The sequence below is a fragment of the Phocoena phocoena genome, chromosome 14 (assembly GCF_963924675.1).
Source record: "Phocoena phocoena chromosome 14, mPhoPho1.1, whole genome shotgun sequence".
Taxonomy (NCBI): domain Eukaryota; kingdom Metazoa; phylum Chordata; class Mammalia; order Artiodactyla; family Phocoenidae; genus Phocoena; species Phocoena phocoena.
The window spans coordinates 57,739,621-57,764,337 of NC_089232.1; the positions used below are offsets into that span (position 1 = coordinate 57,739,621).

Here is a 24,717-nt window from a genome sequence, read left to right on the forward strand (position 1 = left end):
GAAGGACAGAGTGATGGCAAGCCTGGCTTTGGAGTAAGATGTGGATTTGTGTCCCAGACCTCCAAAAACTCCCTGGGTGACTCTAGGCAGATTCCTTCCCCTCTAAATCTCAGTCCCCTCGTGTGTAAAGTGGAGAAAACTGTTCCTCACTCATGGAGTTGCTCTAAGGATTGATCAAGGCAAGGCATATGTTCACAAGGACTGTCTGTGCATTGGGATAGCACAGTTGGTTATTTGAGAGGCAAACTTCTTGAATATTCTACGATAAAATAGAACCAAATTTTGTGGAAAGGCAGTCAATTCAGTTGAATTACTAAAAAGGCTAGGTGACTAAAAACACTGGTTGACCTTTTTGTTTTGTAGTATTACACATGCCATTTGACAGATAAGGAGAGTGAGATTCAGGAAGACAATGTGAGGACTTGCCCAAGATGCCAAAGCTGGTGAATGTCAGCGCTGGGGTACATATCAGCCTGGGATTCTCTTCTGGGTGAAAAGCGCAGTCACTCGCTGTGCCTGAGTCCTGAGCACACACACACGTGCACACACACACACACATAGGACACCTGTATACATACATACGCAGATGCATGCAGACGTGTGTGTGCATACATGCAGATACACAAAACACAGGCACAGAGGCAGGCACCTTATATGGCCTGTATCTTTATGCATTTGCATAACTGAGCTGCAGATTGAAATATGAAGGGTTTTTCTTCCCCTTAATATTTGTTAAATCTCCTTAAGCCCAGCTCATGTTTCCTTCAGGGAAGGCACCGGTCAATTCTCTAAAGAACAGAGGGAAATGTTTGTTTCCCTAGGTGCATCTATAGTCTTCTCTTGCCTAGTAATTGGTGACATTCTTTCAAGAACACCATCACACCGCCCTCTCTTTTACCTGATCATTCTAAGTATCCCGCATTAAGGCTTTTTCTCAAATCCTTTTACTTTTGACATCGATTTTGCGTATCTGATATAATATCTGTTGGACTTCTCATAATGAAGGAACACTCAAAAGTGGCCAAAAAAAAAGCCTTTTTGTAGTCTTGATTCTGTCTCTTGTCAACTGTATAACTTGACAAAAGTATTTAATCTTTCCGAATTTGAGTGTCACCATCAGTAAAGTGAGAGGGTTGGACCAGGCGAGTTCTAAGAAACCAGCCAGTATAGAACTTTGGGAGCTCTGTGGATGTCAGCTGTATTTGTACAGCAGCCCCGATGGCATCATGTCTCATGGACCACCTGATTCTGAGAAATGGAAAAAAAAAAACACTCTGCTCACCTTCCTGGCTTGCTTATAGTAAATGTTCAGCATAACAGCAGCATGCAGTTCACATCTATTCTCCTAGAAGGAAAGGGATGAGAAGATAGTCTTCCATTGTAAAAAAAGAAACGAAGTGAGAGGACGATTCGAATATTTCTAATTTTCTTCCTGCTTGGTAATTGGAGCCCAGAAATCCCTGTGGAATCTTTGACAGAAGAAGGGTAGACATTCAACAGGAGGCCAGGATCTTAGACGTGACTGGCCTGTCCACCCTCACTACACTTCACAATAGATTAAAATCAGAGACACCGACACCAGCTAAATAAACAGGTGGAGTGGGTGTGGTCTCCTGAGTCTACCATTCCAGTCTGGAGACTAGCTCAGTTTGGGGGATGCTTCTGTCATCGGTCTTTCATCCATGCATGTTATGTAGAGTAATAAGTGCTCTCAGATAAACTGAATTATTTAATAGCAAAAACTGTCACCTCAATGGTGCCCATGAACAATAATTCACTTTGACCATCCTGTCAACCTGAAGACTGATCCACTGCCCAAGTCCTAAATAGCAAATAATAAAAATGGTACCTCCAGTGAGTTTCAAGGGGTTGCCGTGCCATCTGGTCTAAGCAGGAATCTTTCTAGGATCTATTATCAAACATCATTACTATGGAGACACTCTCATTACTTAATGTGTAAACCCCTGGGTCATACGGGAATCCCATTTAAGCAGCTGAAAAAAAATAATCCTGCTAGGTCAGGTTTGACCCAGACTTCATGTGAAGACTTTGAGAAAATCAGAAAAACAAAGAGGGAAGAGGGTGTTAGGGATTTGGGAGTTTTCATTTTTGTCCTGTTTCTTGTGTGACTATAAAGATTCTTAATTATCCTTTATGTAAAAATAGAAATTGACTGAGGTTCATGAAAAAAGCTGAGGTTTCCTGAGAAATGGTAGGTACAGTTACCTCTAAGGAAGTTGGTCCAAAACCTATGTATAAAATTTCAGCCCACTTTCTGCTTAAATAATGTTACCATTTAGTGCTTGTCTACTATGTCAATGAAAATAATCAATAAACAATCTATAACAAAAATAGAAAAGAGTTTTATTTGAGCCAAACTGAAGACTATAGCCTGCAAGACAGCTTCCCAGATTCCTCTGAGAAACTGCTCCTGAGAAGCATGTTTTTCAGCACAGTCTTATATCTCGTCAGAACAAAGAACATTATACAAGTCAGGGATACATTTCTTCAAGGTTTCAAGAAAAAAAAGACAACAGACCAGCATGTTCTCAGCAAGTCAATATGGCCTTGGCACCTGGGAAGAGAGTCTTGTCATCCAAGGAGGACCAGCATTGGAGTGCCAGGAAGGGAGGCATTTAGGTTTTATTTTTAACATGGACATTCTTTACTTCTGGTCAATGTGCCCTTTTCTTTAATAATTAAATCAGATATACAATGTGTGTTTGATGGGCCACAAACAGGTTAGGGCATTGGAATGGATGACCTCTGTTTTTGGAACATGGAAGTGTTCCAAAACACTTCCATGTTTTGGAACATGGAAGACCTCTGTTTTTGGAACATGGAAGTACTGAAGGGTCCTCTGAAGGACCTTTCATTTTCAGCAATACATGTCGACTTACTCTCAATGGCACTGCTATTTGAAATTTAGAGCTCTGGCTTTAATCCAGTGAAACATCTGCCTTAGAGTACATATTAGATAAACTGGGTAATTACACCAACTGGGCCAGAGCTCATTTAAGAGATCTAATGCTTAAGACACACTGTCTAATGGTCACGTTCAATTCAGTAGCTGCTCTTCCTTGCTTTGCATTAGATATCAGGAAAGTAAAGCTTCTTTAACTTTTTATCAGAGCCTCTATCAAAACTGCTCTCACTGGATTATAAATTAATAATTTTATTTTTTACCTTTAAAGTATAATATTTGAAAAGTATTTTTATCTTTCCTTAGAGTTAGAGTTATTATTCAAGATGTCCCTTACTATAGTTAAAGAAAACATGATAGGGCTCCCCTGGTGGCACAGTGGTTGAGAGTCCGCCTGCCAATGCAGGGGACACGGGTTCGTGCCCTGGTCCGGGAAGATCCCACATGCCGCAGAGCGGCTGGGCCCGTGAGCCATGGCCGCTGAGCCTGCGCATCCGGAGCCTGTGCTCCGCAACGGGAGAGGCCACAACAGTGAGAGGCCTGTGTACCACAAAAAAAAAAAGAAAACATGATAAATTCCTACTTTAAAGAAAAGGAGTTTTGTTTTTTTCAGCAAATTAATTTTTTTCAGTGTTTTCTTATTTGCTTTGACCATCAGAAAGCTTAGTCAATTTTTTTTGTCCAAGTATTCAATATTCACTCAACTTACGTGTCTGAAAGTGTCCTCTATTTCTGCTTTCTTCAGATATTTTTTGGTCCTATTTTATCTTAAAGTAGTTTAACTTTATTAATAGGTACAGATCTGCTCAAGTCCTCTTGGAAGTAGAAAGAGTCTAAATTAAAATACTTTTTTTTAACAACAGCAAATCTGTCCTGTTTACCACTATTTCTCTAGTACCCAGGCCAGTGTTTGACAGTGATAATAATTTGTTGAATAAAGAGTGAATGAATTTCGGTGGGAATCAGTGTTTTCTAATCTACACGTAACTGGATTAAAAGCCTGTTTTCCCTATATCATACTGCCATGTCTGATCTAGAAAAAATCTATATAAACACACACATACCCTCATCCATACATATGCCATATTTCAAAGAGTTTCAGACACATTTAATTCATATATAATATACACAGAACATACAGATATACAAATGCATGTAATTGTACCCACATAATACATTTATTTTTGCATATGCAAATTGGATATGCAAATCCATATTTTAAATTGCATTTTCTGTCAGTTTCCTTAGTGGAATTTGAGTGTTTTTTGGCTGGTTATTATGATCCAAAATGAGAAAGAGGAAAAGCAGAGGGCATGAGTAACAAAGAGGATGACGATGAGTTCCATAAAGAAACTATTTATGGCAGATATTCTAGGGCCATATTGGTAGGTAGATAAAGCAAATCTAGGATATCTATCAACTTTAAAATGTCAGTGGTAGCAGAATAAAATGTTGAATCAGGTAGCTTCAACTCTTAGTTTCTGAAAGAGGCAGGCCAGCCACACAGCGGTGAGAGAACAAGAAGGCGGGAGAACCAAGCAATTATTTTCTGGCCCCTGGCTTTAGCTAATATTTCTGAAAAGAATACTGGCTTGTTGGGCTGTTTTTCTCTTAAATTGCTTATTACAGAATCTTGAGGAAAACACTGTACCAAAGGCTTGGGAATGATTCAGCGTTTTTATTTGTAAGCCTGGAGTCACATCTCTAATGTGGTTTGGAGGAGAGGCAGCAGCTCAGCTCTGCAAACAATGCACCATCACTGGATCCAGTAGCTCTTCTGTTGGCTTCGGTTGCTGCGATGTGAATACAGTTTTAGTTGTTGCTTCCAAATCAATGCACGAGGTATTGAGGGGGGTTTCATCCCAAGGCGGGAGCCTTTGTACACTGTTTCCAGTGGGGGAAACATTTCAGCGTAATCCAGCGAGGTGGAAGGAGGAGAAAACGTAACCAATCCCCCCCAAAACACACACACACACACACACACACACACACACACACACACACACACACACAGGTGGAGGAGCCTTGTGAAAGTGACTTGCAGCATTAATTCTTGCTGTTAACAGCCTTCTGTCTTGATAAAAACCTTGTCATTCTGACTCCTGCAGTGAAAAGCCACTTGCCTGGACCAACAGGCTTTGACAAAACCCAACAGCCCGTGCCTCTCTCCTGCCTTGCCTGTGCCTGTTCACATCTGGCTGGGTGTTGTCTCTTCTGTCCTGAGAAAGCATCTTAGACCAGAATCCTGGTGCAAAAAGGAGCTTACTGATCAGCTAGTCCAACCTTGCTTTTTTTTAATAAATAAGAAGCTGAGACCAGAGAGGAAAAGAGTTTCCTCCAAGGTCACACAGAGCCTGTTTCAGAATCCAGGGTACTTGCTACACCACATAGCACCGCTCTTATTATTCTTTCCAAGTTGGCATTTATGGAACCAGCACCTTTGCCCTTATTCCATGCCTGTCCCCTGATGTCACCTAAGGACCTCTGGGTTTCTTGATGATGTAATGCTTCAGGATTAAGTGAAGCAAAGACCACAACTTTCTTGGGCCAACAGTTTAGCAGCATTCAAAGAAGTGAATGGCCCTGCTCTTGATGAATAGTTGTTTTGTGTTCACACCAGCCTCACACGGCAACCCTGTGCAGTAGGTATTCAGGAACCCGTTTATGAGATGGGGAAACAGAAGTTGGGATTCACGCTTGGACCCATAGGTTCTGGTTCCAAGGTTGGTACTCTTTCCATCTTGTCACACTTGTGCATCCCAGAATCTAATGCCCGTAGGCCACAAGCTTATTACTTTTATTCCTCGTACTTTGCTCTTGCCTCAGGGCTTGTGCATAAGTTTTTTCCCCTGCATGGAAGGCTTTCCCTCCATGTCCGGATGTTCTGAGCATTAAGGTCTCAGCTCACGGGTCACCACCTCAGAGGACTTTCTGTACAACCCAGTCACTCTTTATTATACTATCTGACTTCAGAGTCTTCAGAGCCCAGATCAACATCTGAAATGATGTTTGTTCATTCGTTTTACTTGATTACTATCAATCTCTCCTTACCAGAATGGACATTCTATGGGGTCTTATTTGTCTGCAGTTTCAATGCCTAGAACTGTACCTGACATGTAAATGATGAATAAATATTCACTGCAGATACGAATGGTACAAATAAAGTTACTCTTTTAACCACTGCATTCCCTTTGAAGAAGAGGTTTATTGGTTATTTTACTAGGGATATTGGTTCAGGTTAGAGGTTCAGCCTAGGCTTATGGGACAAAACAGTGACCTGAAATACTTTTAGAGATCAGACCTATAGACGTAACAGCATTTTCTCCATGCCTTAACCAAATAAGGAAAATAGGCCACAGACATTGATAATGAGAGGGGAGGGGATATTTTAAAGATGCTTTATATTAAAGAAAAGCATCAAACAGCTCCATTACAGGATTTTTTTTTTTTACGAGAGATGAAAAATCCACTGACGAACAGACAAATCTGATTGTCAACACCCACCTTAGGCAGCCTACCCTTTAAAGGAAGTGTTCACGTGCAGTCAGGGAACAGATGCTCCATCTGAATTCCACTAAGGAGCTAATCTTCTTGTCCAAAACCGATTTCACTACATATAAGATTCTCACTTCTCTTTAAAAAAGTCTCGGGCTTCCCAGGTGGCACAGTGGTTGAGTCCGCCTGCTGATGCAGGGGACACAGGTTCGTGCCCCGGTCCGGGAATATCCCACATGCTGCAGAGCGGCTGGGCCCGTGAGCCATGGCCGCTGAGCCTGCACGTCTGGAGCCTGTGCTCCACAACGGGAGAGGCCACAATGGTGAGAGGCCTACGTACCACAAAAAAAAAAAAAAAAAAAAGTCTCATTTATCTTTTCAACAGCACCAAAGAGAAAGTTAGTTGAGGCTAGCCTTTGTTTCCAGGAGATGAATCTGTGAGGTGCCCAAGAACATGGAAATCATCAAAGCCTCTTTGCTGTCAGTGCAGAGCCCTGTTTACTGGCAACTCAATGAAAATCACAACAGAGAGAAGGGACCAGGGACGAGCAGATGAGGTGCACCCTGAATGATTGCAGTCACTTTGTATTGTGCAAACCGAGGCCATGATGAGATTTCTAGATACCCCACTTTCATCACCAGTTTGCTGGCAGATCAACTCACAAACCCCATGATCAGAAGAAAGTCCCTTCAAGTGGTCCTGAGACCAGGAAAGCAGTCACAAAGCAGGGGAGTTGTCTTTGCCCAAGAGCTATCTAGAGTCCATTCCGTTCTCTGTGCAGAGATTGATGTTTGCCACAGTATGAAGAAAATCCCACTTCCCCCCAGGGCTGACATAAACCACTAGTAGAGGATTTTCCCAAAGAGTAAAAGAAAACCAGACTCTTTAGGAAGAAGAAAGGAAGTAGGGTCATCCGTTCATTCCCTGAAAGAGCATTCAATATTTTATACACGGTAGCATATGAAGGGGTTTATTTTAAGGAGGTAGGTTATTTCCCAATTACACTTTTCATAAAGTAATGTCAGATGAGCTTAGATTTTTATCAGATTGGATTGTTGCTGGACAAACCACAGAGGTTTTTTTCTCTGGGAAAAATGGGTCAAGTAATTGCAATAAAGTGAAAGAGTTTAAATCTCATAAGCAAGTCACTTAAACTGTGAGCCTTCGTTTCTTCATCTTTAAAATGGAGAAAATCATACCTACTTTACCAGATTGCTGGGAGAGTAAGTGGAATGTGTGTATTGACCCATATGCATGAAGGTAGTTAGGCACTTAGTAAGAGAATCTGAATTTATAGTTTAATTGCAGCAGCATCTTAAGAGAATCTAGATCGTCTTTGTGCTCCTCTGCATGTGGGGCAACCTTTGATACACATCTACCGTTTATATAAATTTCAACATTTTCCTAGGACATGATGTTGATTTTTGTTGTTGTTGACAATTACAGGGTTATTGCTGCCCAAACAGTTCCTCCAAGGCTCAGCTTCCCACACTCCAGGAGGCTAACTCAGACACAGCTGCTGGTATTTACAAAGAGTTATCAGAGCCCTCGGTCCAGTCTTGGAATCTAGTGTGCCCACATACTACCCACTTTAACTAAACCATCTAAACTAGCAGGAGGCATCTACACTTGCTGAGTATCACTTCTACTTTTTGGAGGTTTATTTCTTAGGTGCTCCAGTCTGCAGGCAAGATGCTTCTTTATTGCAAGAGCCTGAAATTCTGTCAATCCTACAATCAATAAAGGGTAAGAGGACCCTCTGAATTTCAAGACTCAGCCTGACTTGGAGTGATTTTGCAAAAATAAAGCTTGGGGCAAAAACCACACGTGACTAATTCTGTCAGCCCACAGTCATTTAGGAGCCCTCAGCTCACATAGAGGAATTCTTTAAAAAGCAATCGAGTTTCAGCTTTAAACTGATTCATTTGGCTAATAATCAAACTTGCATGGAGCTAGAACTCCTTAGTGGATCCGTTTTTCATTTTGACAGCGGCTACATTTGCTGAGAAATATTTCTGTCACGTTAGATATTTCTTGTGCTGTGTTATCCATCCTAACAAGGTCCATAATGACCTAAACTATTAAGCATTCTGTTTCTTTGTGGAAAATTTCACCCAGGGGTTCATTTGTTTCCAACAGGGTTGAAAGTTATGCGCAGAGAGTGAGCTGCCTTCAAGTGTCCCTTTCAGGATTGTCACATATCACCTTTCCTTAACCGCCCAAGTATGGAGTGAAAGTAGCACTGGTCCTGTGGGGCAGAACGGCCCATAGCTATCTCTGGCTTGGAAGTAGATGGTGGGGATGATTAACGGGGCCTGTATAGGTGTCCCCTCCCTCTAAGAACAGGCCAGAAGTTCAAGTCACAAAGCTACAGCAGTCTCGAACTCATATTACTTACAACATGATGTTGATATCCAATGCATCTCTCCAAGGAAATAGAATGAAAACTAGAGATCAGTCAAGTTGTCTCTAGAATAAAGGACATACTCCTAGCTGTGGGTGTCTAGGCACAGTGGATTTTAGGCGTGGGGTCTCCACACTAATTCTGATCCCCATGACTTAGTAAAGACGGGCCTCTTGATATATGACCAGGCTTGCTCTCAGGCCGTTGGCTGCAGGGGACGAGGGCAGTGAGACTAGAGACCATCAGAAGGGCCCACAGCCCGCCACCCCCAAGGATAACTAGCCACACCAAGAGACTTTGTCATAATCCAAATACATTTTAAAGAAGGCTTCAAGAATGACACTTCTTAGAAAGAACTGGTATGCTATCAAGGTTCGAGTTGTCTCATGACAAAGTTTTACATGGATTGAAAAGACAGTAAGTAATCACTTCTTTTAATCACTTCCTATTAAGGATAGGTGAAGGGTTGTACAATTGTGTCCCCCAAAATCAATTCCGCTAGTGTGGAAAATGGAAGACATGACCTAGAAATGTCTTTGGAAGAGCGGATTGTTGGTGTTGGTTTACTCGTGTGACAATGTGTGATGTCAGCCCAACGTGTTCATTAACAAAAGTGCCCAGAATGAGGATGGCGAAAGACCTTCCCCGGTGCAGGCAAATAAGCGCCTCTTGGAGTTGCGTTCAGCTCCATGCACTGCATTCTAAAAAAGAAGGCTGTGTACATGTCAGTCCCAAACTCCCAATCTATCCCTTCCCCCTACCCTTCCGCGTACACGCTGCTCTATTTAAAATAGGTAACCAGCAAGGACCTACTGCATAACACAGGGAACACTGCTCAGTATTCTGTAATAAGCTAAATGGGAAAAGAATTTGAAAAAGAATAGATACATGTATGTGTATAACTGAATCGCTTTGCTGTACACCTGGAACTAACACAACATTGTTAGTCAACTAGACTCCAATAGAAAATAAAAATTAAAAAAAGAAGAAGAAGCAGACTGCTCAGAGGAGCATGGCCAGACTGAACTTGGAGCGAGGACTGAGGGTGAAATGAGAGGAGCCAGCATCAAGTACCTGAAGGAATGTCATGTGGAACACGATTAAACTTACTCCACATGGCTTAAGGAATGGGACCCGGACAAGTGAATGGACCTACCAGCCCAAGCTGACAGTCAGAGCTGTTAAACTGTGCATTGTGAGACTATGAACTCCCTAATAGCTGAGACTCTCAAGTGTGGCATGGGTGACTATTTGGCAAAGAGATTTTAAAGAAATTCACATTAAACGGGGAGCTGACGTGGGCAGGTTCCGAAACCCTTCCAGTGCTTTAAGTTCAGGTATTTTTCTAATCCCCACACATCTCATTTGATAGAAGCAAATGTTTGTATTCTTTCCCTGTGCTTTGGCAACTCATAGATCTAGAAATTTGAGTGAATTATGTTTTGAGATCTCTGTTGATAAGGAATTATCTTGCAATATACTTGGAAGAAAAGTTGCTGACATCTTCTACTTTGCATCAGAGAATAAGTATTTGGCCAAAAAGTTCGCTCGGGTTTTTCTCTCGGGTGAACAAAAATTCATCAGTTGAATCAGTTCTCAGTTTGTTCTCTTAAAATTAGAAGGGGTAAATTAGCTGATTGCTAAAGTTTCTTTCATTTAAAATATTTAGTAATTTTGTAAGAACCTTTGAATAAGAGAAATGGAAATACACAACAGAAGAGTAGAACTTGATTTATAATTATTGTATATCGGGTTGCAAAAAAAAAAAAAAGTGATAGCTATGGAAGAGAAAGCCCATTCAGTAACAAATTAGCTTGTTAATCTGTTTGAAGAGAACAAATCTTTGTGCTCAGAAACTAAAGAGAAACAAAATCAAATCAACCACACAGGAAAAAAGGAATAAAATTTCAGAAAGAAATTATGCCCAAAACAATGTCTACAGAATGAAGAAAACCACTGTAGTGCTCTACCTTCATGGTTATTGATTTGTATATTACATGAGGCTGCTGAGTAACACTTATTGGGCTTAGAAGATCTCATGAAGGCAGTGTGGTTGCCCACAAATATCATCCTAAATCCATCGTGTAATGCGCCCGGAAAGCATCCTCATCATTCTCATTATTCTCATAGTTGGAGGATAGTCTCGCAAAATAAAAATGGACTAATTATAAATAAATGAATATCTAGAAGGAATTGAAAGTCAGTTTCTCCGATTAACAAGATTCTCTAAACTGCTTTCCATTACAGAGTTGTGATAATTTAGGCCAGTTTCCCAAATTCTAGAGTGAAGAGCTAGATGCAAACCAGGATGTTTGATTCAAATGGTTGGCCTTTGACGACTGGAAATGAAAATAACTTGCCACACTCTAGAGATTCAACATCAGCCATAACCATGATGCTCTCCCTTACTGTACTGTCTTGTCTCCTGGGTTTAGTTGGTCCCCAGGAACTCGAGAAAGAGCATATGGCTGACTGCCAAAAACATATCATAGCTAGAAAATAAATTAGAAGACAAACATTACTGATGCTGCAACATCATTTTTACAGTCCTACAAAAAAGACAACATTGCATTTCTATAGCATGGGGCATCAGAAAAATTCTCAGGTTCAAACTTTGAATCAGTGTGTGACGATCGATGCTGTAGTCCTCAACTCGCTTCAGCAAGACATCATGGGAAGTAAAATGTTCCCTGGGCTGTTAGATCAAATCCCAACTCAGCCACTTACTGACTGTGTCATTATTTTAGAAAGTCACTTAACATCTCTGAACTTCATCTGTACGATGGGATTTATGATGCAGTTACTATAGGGATTAAAAAAGATCAGGTATGTGAAAAAAGTTAGCTCAGTGTCTGACATTTAGTAGACACCCCATCATGTTCTCTCCCTCTTCCTTTCTTCCTCTCCTTTCTTCCTTTTTTCTTCTTAAAACCAAGCAGCTCGGGGAAGCTGTAGTGGTAACGGCTCATTCAAACAGAATATAGATTCTGTGCAATCAAGATACTCAGATCATATTGATTTACTGCCTTTCTTCTGACAAATAACAATGATGGAATATGGCACATCTGTCTGTAAAGGGGTTTGCAGTTTTACAAAGGACTTGGACATTTCCTCTCCTGCTCCTTACAATAGCTCTGTGATGTGGGATTTAGGAAACTCTTCTGATGAAGAATTGAGGCCCAGGAAGGTCAAGTGTCTTGCCCCCAAACAAGCTATTAGAACCAGAAATTGACTTAAGTCTTCAGACCCAAATGTCCATTACACCCCAGCAACCTCTATTTCTAGTTCTTAAAGTTCTCCCTGAGGCCAAACCCTGAGCATCTCTACAAATGAACACCTGGTTTACTTTAGCTGCTGTGTACTCTGCAGGTGCCAAGCCCAGGGATTGCCTTTCTTGATCAATTAATTGTGCTGACAATGCCCTTGTTCCCATGCTCCAGAGTAGGGCCAGGGCAAGTACCATTATATCAGTAGTTGAAGGGATGCTCTGTCTACTCTCTGTGATTTTAATGATTAGACTACTTTTGTAGTTATATTTAGGAAATCCAGTATGAATCAAGGAAACCATTTAAAAAGCCATGGGAGGGATTAATCAAATACAGCTTGTTTGTTATCTTCCCATTGCTGAAATCCATAAAGCTGAAAGGAAGGATTCTGGGATAAGAGGATCCTTTGTTTGGGATCCTATAAAAGGAAACCCATCAACCTGCCTGTTTCTTTGCTAATACAGAAGAGAGACTTGAAAGAATTACACAGCATCCAGTAACCCTGAGCTGGCAAACATACCAGCAAATTACTCTCATCTCTACCATCACATAAAAGATGCTCCAGGTGTGTGTGTGTGTGTGTGTGTGTGTTTAATGCCCCACTGCTCTTTGCAAGGAGCACACTTTTAAGTATAGTCCAGGTGGTAATGAATGAAGGTAATATCTCTTTGTCCTTTTCCAAGACAAGGTAATCGTGCCTCATACATGGCAGTCAGGGGTCATGTTTAATATTTAAATAACATCTGAGTGGGAGATTAAAATTTATAAAGAGCAGTGAGATACCAGGGAAAAGATGGGAAGCCACTTCTACTTTCAAAGGCAATAAAACAGATGGGCCTCCCAGTCCAGACTTAAGCATTAAGATGTTTAACATTCCTTATAATGTTGGAAGCCTACAGAAGGAAATTCTCCCCCTCTCTCTCTCTCTCTTGCATGCACACGCACACACATTTTGCATTGTACACTTACAAGTCATAAAGTTAATTCCAGAGGGCAATATTAGATTTTGTTTTTAAAAACCGAGAGTGTCACCTTAGGACCCAGCATCTTGACCAAGTAATTAAATAATGATGGGGAAACGCAGTAACAACCCTAGGTGGAGGAAAATAATGATAACTACCATGCTAATCATTACCTTGAAGTATCCTCAAACACTTTGCAGAAATGATCTAATTATTCCCTTGCACATCCCTCATGGGAAAGGGGTTATTATTTCCATCTTGAAGACAAATACAACATCTACTCTCAATTTATGTGTCATTTCTTCTCAGAAGCTTCATTATTTGTTTTCTTGTTCGTCTCCACAGTATGAGACTTGGACACCCCAAATTAAGTAATTTTGCAGAGTTAGAGGCAGAATAATCTGTGTTTCTATGAATGATTGATTAAAATCTAGTGTTTTCCAAACTGTTTTAATCATACCCCCTATGAAATGATAAAATATTTACAAATAGAGATATTTTGAAGGCTCAGATACAAAATAAATATAACTAGAAAGTCTAGTGCTTTTTCTGAGCTTTCCTGGGGTACATGCAGTCCCCCCTTTGGACTGGGAAGCGGGGAGAAAATGAGGTAGAGAAATCATTAGCACGGTCCTCTTCTTCCTACCCCCCTCAAACAAGGACTGACAATTGCAGCTCTCACAGTGAGTTCCACCTGGAGCTCAAGTGGAGGGTAAAAGGGAAATGGGAAGAAAGGTGAAAGAAGTGAAACTGAGAGTCAAATCCATTTCACCTGCCCTCACTAATCAAGGCCATTTTGAGACTTGCAGGTCCTCCAAGTAGCTTAAACAATAAGATGTTGGCCCAAGTTGTTTTAGGAACTTGGAGTCAGCTGTGTCTAGTTGGAACTGAGCTGGTTAAGACTGGGTGGGACCGCTGACCCTCCAACTGGGCATGCGTGGGTGCTCGCTCAGTGACGTTTGAACATGCTTAGTTACGCCTGCGCAGAACCAAGATTACCGCACCTTTTTCCAATCGCCTTTCCCCATGCTCCCCACACCCCAGACCACTCTGCTTCTTTATTCGTCATCCCATAAATACCCGGAACCCTCTGCTTTCATAGAGGGAGCTTTGAGGTTTGTTCTCCCGTCTCTTCGCTTGGCTGCCTTGGGGAAAAACCCTCTCAGCGTTTTGGCTTGCTGTGCTTGGGGCAAAACGAACCTGGTTCAGTAACAGAAGGAAAAAAGAAGAAGTGGAAGGAAACAAGAAAGGAGTAAGTAATAGAAACACTGAGTGGCTCTTCCTGTATGTCAGTGCTATGCCATAGGATGCTTCCAAAGGGGCTGTACTAATTTGCTAGGGTTGCCATAGCAAAATACCCCAGACTGGCTAGCTTAAACAATAGAAATGCGTCTTCTCAGTTCTGGAGGATAAAAGTCCAAGATCATGGTTTTGGCAGGTTCGGCTTCTCCCAAGGCCTCTTTCCTTGACTTGGGGGAAGGAAGGGCCACCTTCTTGCTGTGTCCTCACGTGGTCTTTCCTCCATGTGCATGTGTCCCTGCTATCTCTCTGTGTCCCAATTCCCCCTTATAAGGACACCAGTCAGATTGGATAAAGGGCCACCCTAACAGCCCCGTTTTCATTTAAGCATCTTTTTGAAGGCCCTATCCCCAAATACAGTCACATTCTTTGACTGGGGGTCAGGCTTCAACATGTGAATTTGGAGGAGATACAATTCAGTCCATAACGTGCTTTTACTTAAAAGCGTCTTCTACTTTCAGGCACGGATGATACTAGAAATATGTAATAACCATACAGCGTGAGCACTGTAGGAAATGGTTGATTATAAACTGAGGGACACTAAAAGTTTTTTTAAGAGTTTATTTGAGCAAACATGGATTCACATCAGGCAGAATCAAACCAAAAGTGGTTAGGGGCACTCTGCCGTTAGGAGCTGGGAACAGTCTCTCATAGAGCAGACTCAGAAGTGAAGCAAGGAAACTGAGTGGCTCTAGCTTAAGCAGTTGCCTTACTTAGGAGAGCCTAGGTGGGCTGTTTGTGAATGTTGGTTCCTCGGTTTCATTTTCTCAGATACAAATGTATTTATAGGAATTGACTCTGGCTGAGGTTTCGGCTTGCTTACATTCCGTTACTAAGGCATTAGAGCCACTCCCGTCTAATGGCCTCCTTGGTCAATTACTTTAACATGGTCAAGTAGTCTCTTTCACTCTAGTGTGTCACTCACTTTTCCATCAGCTGACCTGAGTCAAGTCCTCTACCTAGTTCGTTTCCAAAGGCGAGTCCATCGTCTGCTGAGGGCTTCTTCCCGAGAGCTTATTGGAGACCTTCCAGAGCCTCAAAGATGAGGCTACTTTCTCTGCAGATCCCCAAAGTTTATGTGCATAATAATTCTGACCGTGCACTCACTGAAGAGTGAACCATTGCCTCTTCTTTCGTCCTGTAAGATGACAAGTTACAAATCCAGACACTCCTCGTGTTTTGTGAGAGGCACTTTTCCCTCAAAGCTCCTCGGATTTAAGAGGGTTTCCCAGTTATGTGCTGCTTCAGAGGGCCTCACCAAGGAGTGTCTCACGAAGAGTACGCACGTTTGCCCCATGCTGGCAATCTAAGATTGGGCAGACAGCTGGGAAGTGTGACAGCCTCACCTGCTGCCAGCTGCATTGGTTGGAGGAAGTGGATCCCTGGTGACAAGGTTCGGGGAGGTGGTAGTGGTGAAACAAAGTCTCAAGGAGAAGTTCTTTCCAAAATGGCTACAAAACACGTAAATATATACTAGCCACCCCTTCAAGAAGAGGTGACATTCAGTAGCTCAATTTTAAAATATGTGAATGGGGATTATATCACATTGTAAATGAAGTTTCCATTTTAGAATACTATTAATTTCCTGGCTCCTTTAAGTAGTAAACTTTGTGAATTTACTTGGCAACATTGTTATATGTGTGTGTGTTATGTAATTAAGTAGTTACATAAAGTCAGTGGAAATTCATACATGCATGCACGTGCTGGAGATTAGACCAAACACTAAGGACACAAAAATGAACAAACTCCTGCCCTTGACAGGCTCGTGGTCAAATGGAGAAGGAAAGTGAACAGGCACAATCTGGAGACTGGTTCTCAAATTGAGCATGCATGAGAATCACCTGGAAGCCTTGTTCAAACACCTCCCACCTCACCCCCACTCCCCTAGTTTCTGATGCAGCAGGGCCAGAAATTTGCATTTCTGAAAAATTCCCTTGTGCTCCTGCCTCTGATCAGGGACCACCGTGATCCAGCGTTAGCAGTGTTGAGGGGGGGGGGGGCTATGGAAGCCCCAGGAAGTTCCCAGAAGCCTGGAGGGCAAGGGGCGGGAGGGTGGTGGTCAGGGGAAGTTTCACAGGGGCAGTGATTTTTTTTTTTTAAAGTATAAGGAGGGAGGGATTAGGATATACCAAGCACGTTTAGTTCTAAAGGACAAAAGTAGGAGAAAGTACATTACATACAGTTTTAGAAAATGCAGATAATTCCATTTGGCTGGGATGAAGTTTGAGTTTGAAGTAGTTGCAGGCGATGAAGCTGGAGGGCCCTGTTAGAACATGGTCCTATACAGGATCATATGGCCATGAATCCCCAGAGCCAGACTCCAAGCTGGAAGGAAAGAATCCTGGTAGAAGAACTGTCAGTCATCTTTCATTAAAGGAGGCTTCTTTCCAAGCCTGGCACACGACTTTCCTGCCTTTGGGGAGAAATCCTTTTCATTTCTATGAAATGACAACACTCACGGGAGGTGACGTGGGAGTAGAAAGTATGTGTTGATTGCATATAACCGGAACTGGTTGGGGCTTAAGGTTTTGCTATTGATCTGTGAACCACAGCGAGGGGGCATGTCGGTACTTTAATAATGATTTGGTTGATTATGATTGACTCTTGGAAAACCCAAAGCTTCACCCACCTCTCAAGGGAGGGCCAACAGGCCTAGGAAGGAGAAAGTGGGAGAGAGGAAAACCCTGATAGCACAGATTTTGATGAAATATTCTTCATTCCTTTCTCTCTAGGGGAAGATGATGACGACGATGAATGTGGGGAGGAGAAGCTGCCCTCCTGCTTCGATTACGTGATGCACTTTCTGACTGTGTTCTGGAAGGTTCTCTTCGCCTTCGTCCCCCCTACAGAATACTGGAATGGCTGGGCATGTTTCATCGTCTCCATCCTCATGATTGGCATACTGACGGCTTTCATCGGAGACCTGGCTTCCCACTTCGGCTGCACCATCGGCCTGAAGGATTCGGTGACCGCGGTAGTGTTCGTCGCGCTCGGAACCTCAGTGCCAGGTAATGAATACATCCCTGTGTGATTCCCCCGGGAGTGGAAGCTCATTTGCTTTCTTGACCCTTTTGTTCCTACAATTTCAAGTGCCGTGCTAACAAACCAGGCCTATGAAAGACAAAAGCCCAGAGCCGTGCATAATGTCACTGCCAGAACATCATCATGGCATTTCTCAAGGTTAGAAAGCTGGTCAGTATCATCATGACAGGATAGCATTCCCAGAGGGCCTGCCTGCACGGAGAGAGCAGATTGATTTGATGGATAGATTGATAGGTCAGCTTCCCATTACAATTAGAACTTTCAAAAACACAACTACAGAATTATCTTCAAGAACAAAATTTCTGTCTTCTACGTATTTAGTCAAGTTTGGATGAAGCGCTGTATTTGTTGGGTAACTAAGATAAATACTTAAGACCTGATGATTCTCTTGACCCAAACATTAATGGGAGTAAATAGAAAACAGACATGGATCAGAACAGGAAAAAGTTATCCTGGGCAAAATAAGCAGGCCAGGTGGACATCCCTTCATGCATTCCCGCTAAGCTGAATTTTTCTTCCAGCCTGCAACTGTAGCTCGTTATGTGTACGCGCTCTTCTAAGTAAGACCTCGTCCTCCTGAACATAACATTGAGAGCAGTAATTTTCAAACTTTGATGGGCATCAGAATTACCTGGGAGTTTGTTTTTAAAAATGCAAATGCCTGAGACCCACAGCCAACCTACGGAGTCAGAAGGTCTAAAGAAGGGCCCAGAAATGTGCGTTGAGCTCACAGGTGATTCTGATACACATCAGAGCTTATTGTAACTGAAGTTCTGGACCTACTTCCCGTCACTAGCTGACATCTTGACAGATGTGTAGTCTCAACTTAGAGCAACAAGACTTGCATCTCTACCAACAGAAGGTCAATGACAAGGGTTGCAGTGGGCTTGGGAAAAGGCAGGAATTGAGGGGAAATACAGCCCTGCGGATGGTGCCGTTCCTCTCCCACTTTCCCACTTTGCCACAGCCTTAATGAAAATGCTGTGACTTCTGCTAACACTTGCCGTAGTTGGCAACCTGGCTTTTGAGTCTGAAAGCAAGCACAGTTTAAACCATGTGTCTCTTGACTGAAATCACTGGCTGTTCTTCTCAGATATTCATTATCTCAGTGACTATGGATAGATTACTTCTCTGAGCCTCGGTTTCTTCATTTAGGAAATAGGGACAACCATATTAACTTGCAGGATCAGGGTAAGGATTGGAGAAAACGCCTATAAAAATATATAGCTAGGAAAGCATCTGGGACGTGGAATTCAATAAAAGAGCAGCTCTTGTGATTATGGTGTTGAACGGCTAAGGAGGATCTGACGAGTACGAATGTGGACGCCTCGCCCCTTGAGAAACGAAGGATGGATGAAAGGTCCAGACATATCCTGGTGAGCCGTGGCACATGGTGTATTGCAACTGATCGACTGTTTAGGAGTCCTGATCATGCTGGGCCCAGCATGGTTTTGGGGGTCCAGCTGAGTTAATGGAGGAGCTGAGGGATTTCGAGAGTGTTCTCCCTGCCCGCCTTTGCAGGGCTGTACGGAGTCTTCCGGTTGACTGCTGATCAGCCGGGGTCGATTGATTCCCCCTCAACCCCGGCGGTGTTCCAACAGGTCTATATTTGGTCTTTATTTTTAACTTTTTCCCAAAATGACCAGAAATGTAGCAAGCAAGAGGAAAAACAAAGTATTCGTATTAAGTTGCTTTGTTTAGAGAACAAGTATACAACCACAGGAACTAAGCATAATCGTTAGCCATGGCTCTATCAGAGGTTACTCTAGGAAAATGTCTGGGGGAGCCTTCTTTCCTTAAGGCTTAAATCACTATCAAGCAGTGCTCAAGTTAGTACACACGCTCGGCCATGGGTTTAACGCTTGAGGAGAATGTGTGCAAATTATGGTAATGAAGGCAAACTTAGGTCTCACGACAGTTATCCAAAATTAGCCTGCCTTTCTGAAAAGTCAGCATCCGAAGTCAGATCCTACCGAATGCATCTCTTGCTTTAAAAGGGATTTTAAACATGTTTTCCCTACATGAAATCCTTGGGCCTGAAAATGTCTTGGGGTGTTTTTCTCTTTTTCTCAACTCGTCATACCAGTATCTCAAAGCTGGCTCCTTTTTCTATATACCAATCTGCCAAAATGGCTCTGTACCTCTTGTATTAATGAACCCTTTTGAACAGTATGGAAGCCGTATGATTAAAATCTCTTGTGTAACATGAAATGTGGATTACAGTGAACCTAGTGCTCGGAGTCATTTGTTCTGCCATTTAAAAGCAGCTCAGAACCCAGGTAGGGGTATCAAGAGGTAAGAAAGCCTGTGGGATAATACGGCGAGTCATTAGTTGTCAGAATGGTTTCCCTACACTGCCGTAAATTCTTCCCATTGGGAAACAGATTTCTTTGCTCTGTTAGTGGGAGAATTCCTATAATTTGCTGCAGTATTAACTGTGTAGCGTACTCCCCAAACAATATATTCACAGATAATCTCAGATGATCATATCTATATAAACCTCCCCCCGCCCAAAATGGCCAACTGTTCATTCAGCATTTTGTTCAATATTTCTGACTTTATTCTTCAACCCTGATGCTTCAGAGCATTGCTTTATTTTTTTTATTTTTTTACATCTTTATTGGAGTATAATTGCTTTACAGTGGTGTGTTAGTTTCTGCTTTATAACAAAATGAATCAGTTATACATATGCATATGTTCCCATATCTCTTCCCTCTTGCGTCTCCCTCCCTCCCACCCTCCCTATCCCACCCCTCTAGGTGGTCACAAAGCACCGAGCTGATCTCCCTGTGCTATGCGGCTGCTTCCCACTAGCTATCTATTTTACGTTTGGTAGTGTATATATGTCCATGCCACTCTCTCACTTTGCCTCTTCAATAAGTGGTGCTGGGAAAACTGGACAGGTACATGTAAAAGTATGAGATTAGAATACTCCCTAACACCATACACAAAAATAAGCTCAGAATGGATTAAAGACCTAAATGTAAGGCCAGAAACTATCAAACTCTTAGAGGAAAACATAGGCAGAACACTATGACATAAATCACAGCAAGATCCTTTTTGACCCACCTCCTAGAGAAATGGCAATAAAAACAAAAATAAACAAATGGGACCTAATGAAACTTCAAAGCTTTTGCACAGCAAAGCAAACCATAAACAAGAGCATTGCTTTATTATATTTCCTGACTTATCAGGGGGAAAAAAAGATGCTATTGTTCTCAAGTGACGAAGCCCAGTTGCTATAGGCAGAAGAAAAAAGAGAACTAATTCTCTTCACTTACCCCTACCGTTCATCTGTATTGGTCCTGGGGCCCAGCTCTTTGTCTAGGCTGAAGTCTTGACAGTTTTCCTAAGGCAGAAGGGTTCCTGGCTAGTGTTTGGTAAACTGCTTCTTCCTGGAGGTGAGACTTAAGATTCTTAGATTGTGAGGGCCTTATGGGCATTGAAAACCTTCCCTATTAGTCCTCCTGCCTCAGGGCAGGATTCAATATCTATGTATCTCATTAATAGTATTTTTTTTTTTTTACCATATTCAAAATCTTGGAAAAAAGAGCTTATGACTTTGCAGGTGAGACAGAGCTTCTTCGTACCAACTGGTAGTGAAATGTTCCATTATAATCTACTGGCAGAAAAGGACTCCTGACCACCCTCAGGTGTGCCTATAAGAGCTTAAAAACCCACAACTGTTAATAGAGGAACAGCCTCTTTGCCTGAATGGCCCTTCTACAGAGCCGCCTGTCTGGAGAAGAGAGGAACAGTCTCTTCCCACCTCTCAATGTTGGAGAGGGCCAGAGCCTGGTCCCCAGGCCTCTTCTCGGTCCATGCTCACCCCCTGGGCCATCATCCCAGTATCCAAGGCTTAAGCGCCATAGATATGCCAGTGAGTACCCAATGTAGCTCCCCAGCCTCAACTTTTCCCTGCGTTCTAGATTCATATACCAACCGCCTTCCTATATCAAGGCTGGATGTGTAATTCACAGCTCAGAATTACCATATCCAAATAGAACTGTTGGCTTCTACCGCCCAGCTGCCTTATCCTTCAACCAAACCTATTCTTCCCATATCTCACCTTTCTCAGGAAAACAGTATTAACTACCCAGGTGTTCCTGATTCCTTTTTCCTCCTCCCCAGTGAATCCATTCATAACTCCTGCAGATCTCCCCTCTACAGTATATCTTGATCAGACCCACTTAGCTGTCTCTACCACAGCCATGCTAGTCTAGGCAGCCATTCTCTCTCATCTGATCCCTGCAGTAGCCCCCTATCTGTCTCCATGCTTCTGCTAGAGATTGTTTTAAGATGTAACTCAGACCACATTTCTCCTTACAGTTTTCCAAGGCTTCCTCTTTCACTTAGGATAAACTTCAAAAGCATAAATCTGGCTTACAAAGACCGAGTGATTTGGCCCCTTCCTGTGTTTCTGTTCTGTTTACCTCCTTGCCCACTGCTCTTCAGCCCCACTGGCCTTTTTCTTGTCCTTCATGCACCAAGTCCATTCCTTCCTCAGGGTTGTGCTAGCTGTCCAAAGTGCTCTTCCCCTTCATGTGCACAAGACTGGCTCTTTGTCTTCAATTATATCTCATCTTAAATGTCACCTATTCAAAGAGACCTTCCCTAACCACACGATGCAAAGTGGTCACCCAGTTTTCCTGTATTATATCACCCTATTTATAACTTTGTGGATTTTTTGGTTTATTTGTTTTGGAGTGTTATTATTGGCCAGCCCTCCTCACTGAAATGTAAGCTTCATGGGAGCAGAAACCTTGCCCTTTTCCACTGTTATATCCCTGGCCCCCAGAATGATGCCTAGCTAACACATAAGTAATGCAATTATGTTTGTGCATGTGTTTGTGTATGTGTATATTATAAATTAATGGACAATCATTTACACATGAGTATGAATTGGTTTGTCAGATTGCTTTCTTCCTAACACCTTGTAGATTCAGCTAAGAATTAAAGTTAGAATCAAGGGAGATGAACAGCTATTTCTATAGTGTAGCTTATTTTTGACGAGTAGAATATACCTGAGTAGGTTACTGTAGTAAGAACGGTCAAAACTAAACTTCAGAGCACTAAGAGTCTCAGAGCAGAAAGATTTTTTTCTCATTCATAGTTGAGTCTATGGTGGGAACTGAGGAGGAAGATAGTGTTTTCCCTCTTCATTCTTTTCTCTCCTATGATCTCTGCTTCCAAGACCCAGAACTCAGTTCAGTGCTGTTAAAAACTTTAGGTATTCTTGGGGGCTTCCCTGGTGGCGCAGTGGTTGAGAGTCCGCCTGCCGATGCAGGGGCCGCGGGTTCATGCCCCGGTCCGGGAGGATCCCACATGCTGCGGAGTGGCTGGGCCCGTGAGCCATGGCCACTGGGCCTGCGCGTCCGGAGCCCAAAAAACTTTAGGTATTCTCTGTGAAGTGCTAAATAGGCATTTTGCAGTAGCCAGTCATAGGTTCATAACCATGTTATTATCACATTGCTTCTCTGGAAAAACAGGCTCAAAATTCAAGAGAAAAAAAAGTGTAAGAAGGAACACTTCTAGCCCAGCCTTTTCTGTAGCAGGGACCACCTGTAATTGACATTCTTTTAGCACATAGTCATTTACTTGAGTAAAACTTGTGTGTATTAAGACAAGCTTCTACGTCATATTCCAAATATGGATTTTTTTTCTTTCATCTCTTGCTCCTTTTCAATCAAGTCAAATAGAAGTGAGCATTCCTCCTGAATTACGGAGGAAACTCCGAGATGTTGATGAGTTGGGAATAGTTTGACCTAAGTCCTGCCTTGGTCTTTCTCCATACATCTTGGTTGGGCTTGTGCCTGAAGCTCGCCTACTGCCCACTTTTTCTTCCCTTTACTGGTTGTTTACTCTTGGGACCAGAACAGTTTAAAACTTGGGTATTCTAGGCTGCCCCTTAACCATTGGCATTGTCAGACTTCTGTTTGCTTGCAGTGTTTTGAATATGCTTTGAGTTCTGTCAAGTAGGAATTATTTCGCCCTAGATTTTAAGGCATGGAGGAGTAGGAAATAGACAACTTTAGGGGGTTTTCCCTATTTTGTATATGGAATCTCTTTAAAAAATCTTTCTTTAGAGAAATTGTATGTCACTTTTAAGTTACCACTTCCAGACTTCTATATACCATAGGAAATACATGATATGAAACAGCCATACTAGCTGTTCACTTTGTTCTCTAATTGCAGTGTTGGTGAATATGCACCGAGGGTATAGAAATGAACTTTAGAACTGAATTCAGGAAAGAGAACTTCTAACCATTATTCACTGTGTTGCTGGAATTAATTTCTTGACCCAGCCTTGCTTTTCTTGCCTACAAAATAGCCATAATAACCCATGGCAGTTTAAAGAGTTGATGAGATTTAAGTAATACAGATTTCAGAGCACTTTGTAAACTGTAAGTTGGTATAAAATGCAAGAAATAATTATCATTATTTACACTGAGATCAACTCTCAAAATGCCAAAAAAGGAATAGAAACCATCAGAAAATGAGAATGAAAAGTTTTATGACCAGAGAAGGAAATTCATTCAATTTATTACGTAGCTCCAACTGTGTGCTAGGCATAAATACCATTTGTACATTATACATTATTTATTATCTTGTTTAGGTTATATCATTAAGTTATTTGAAGTGACTTTCCCTCCTCCCAAGGTATTTTGGTCCCTTAGACCCATCTCCTGAAAATGAGATTTTTCTATCTGTTTGGCACTGTGCTTGAAAATATATTTGTTCTTGTAACAAAAAATTAGCAATTGATTCCTTTTCTTCAGTTTTCAATTTCCTGACTTCTAACACCTCTGAAAACGAAGATAGTCTAGAGTATGCTTAAGTAACATTTACTTACAACTTATGTCCTCCTGCTTCATCTCTAAGTGGATCCTGAAGTGATTTACATGGTTGCACAGGTTGTATGCTGCAATCTCAAGAGCTCAGCATCATCTAAATGATGCCCTGGAGCTGTACGGGGTACCACATCCATGGATGTATATAGTGGTGGCCCTGTGTAAAGGCTACTTACCAGCATATAGGAGAGTGAGCACCAGTACATGAGAAAATTAAGGCTTATAGAGAAATGACTTGACCATATTCCATCCAAGTTTATATCAGTGGTAAATGGTGGAATCCATATTATCTCTTTCTTATCTGTTATTTAACCGCTCTATCATTCCACCTGGGATTTAGTTTCAAAGTAAGCATTGCATATACTCTTTCCCATATAGCTTACAATTTGGGGGAAATTCCTTATTTCCCTTTTTGCCTTAATTTTAGTATTTTCCATTTTTAAAGCATGCAACAATGGATTATACTCAAGCTCC

At 42.0% G+C, this 24,717-nt stretch overlaps 1 protein-coding gene across 15 annotated transcripts in view; it reads left to right on the top strand.

Annotated features, from left to right (window-relative positions):
- SLC8A1 (solute carrier family 8 member A1) overlaps positions 1 to 24,717 on the top strand; it is a 408,136-nt gene that overhangs the window by 346,116 nt on the left and 37,303 nt on the right. For 14 of the 15 annotated variants that reach the window (XM_065891224.1, XM_065891234.1, XM_065891240.1 and 11 more), the window contains one exon: positions 17,083 to 17,358. In XM_065891224.1, the coding sequence (XP_065747296.1) occupies positions 17,083 to 17,358 (276 nt within the window). Of the gene's footprint in view, positions 1 to 8,650; positions 8,656 to 17,082; positions 17,359 to 24,717 lie in introns of all 15 variants that reach the window. The other variant, XM_065891236.1, reaches the window with a different exon arrangement.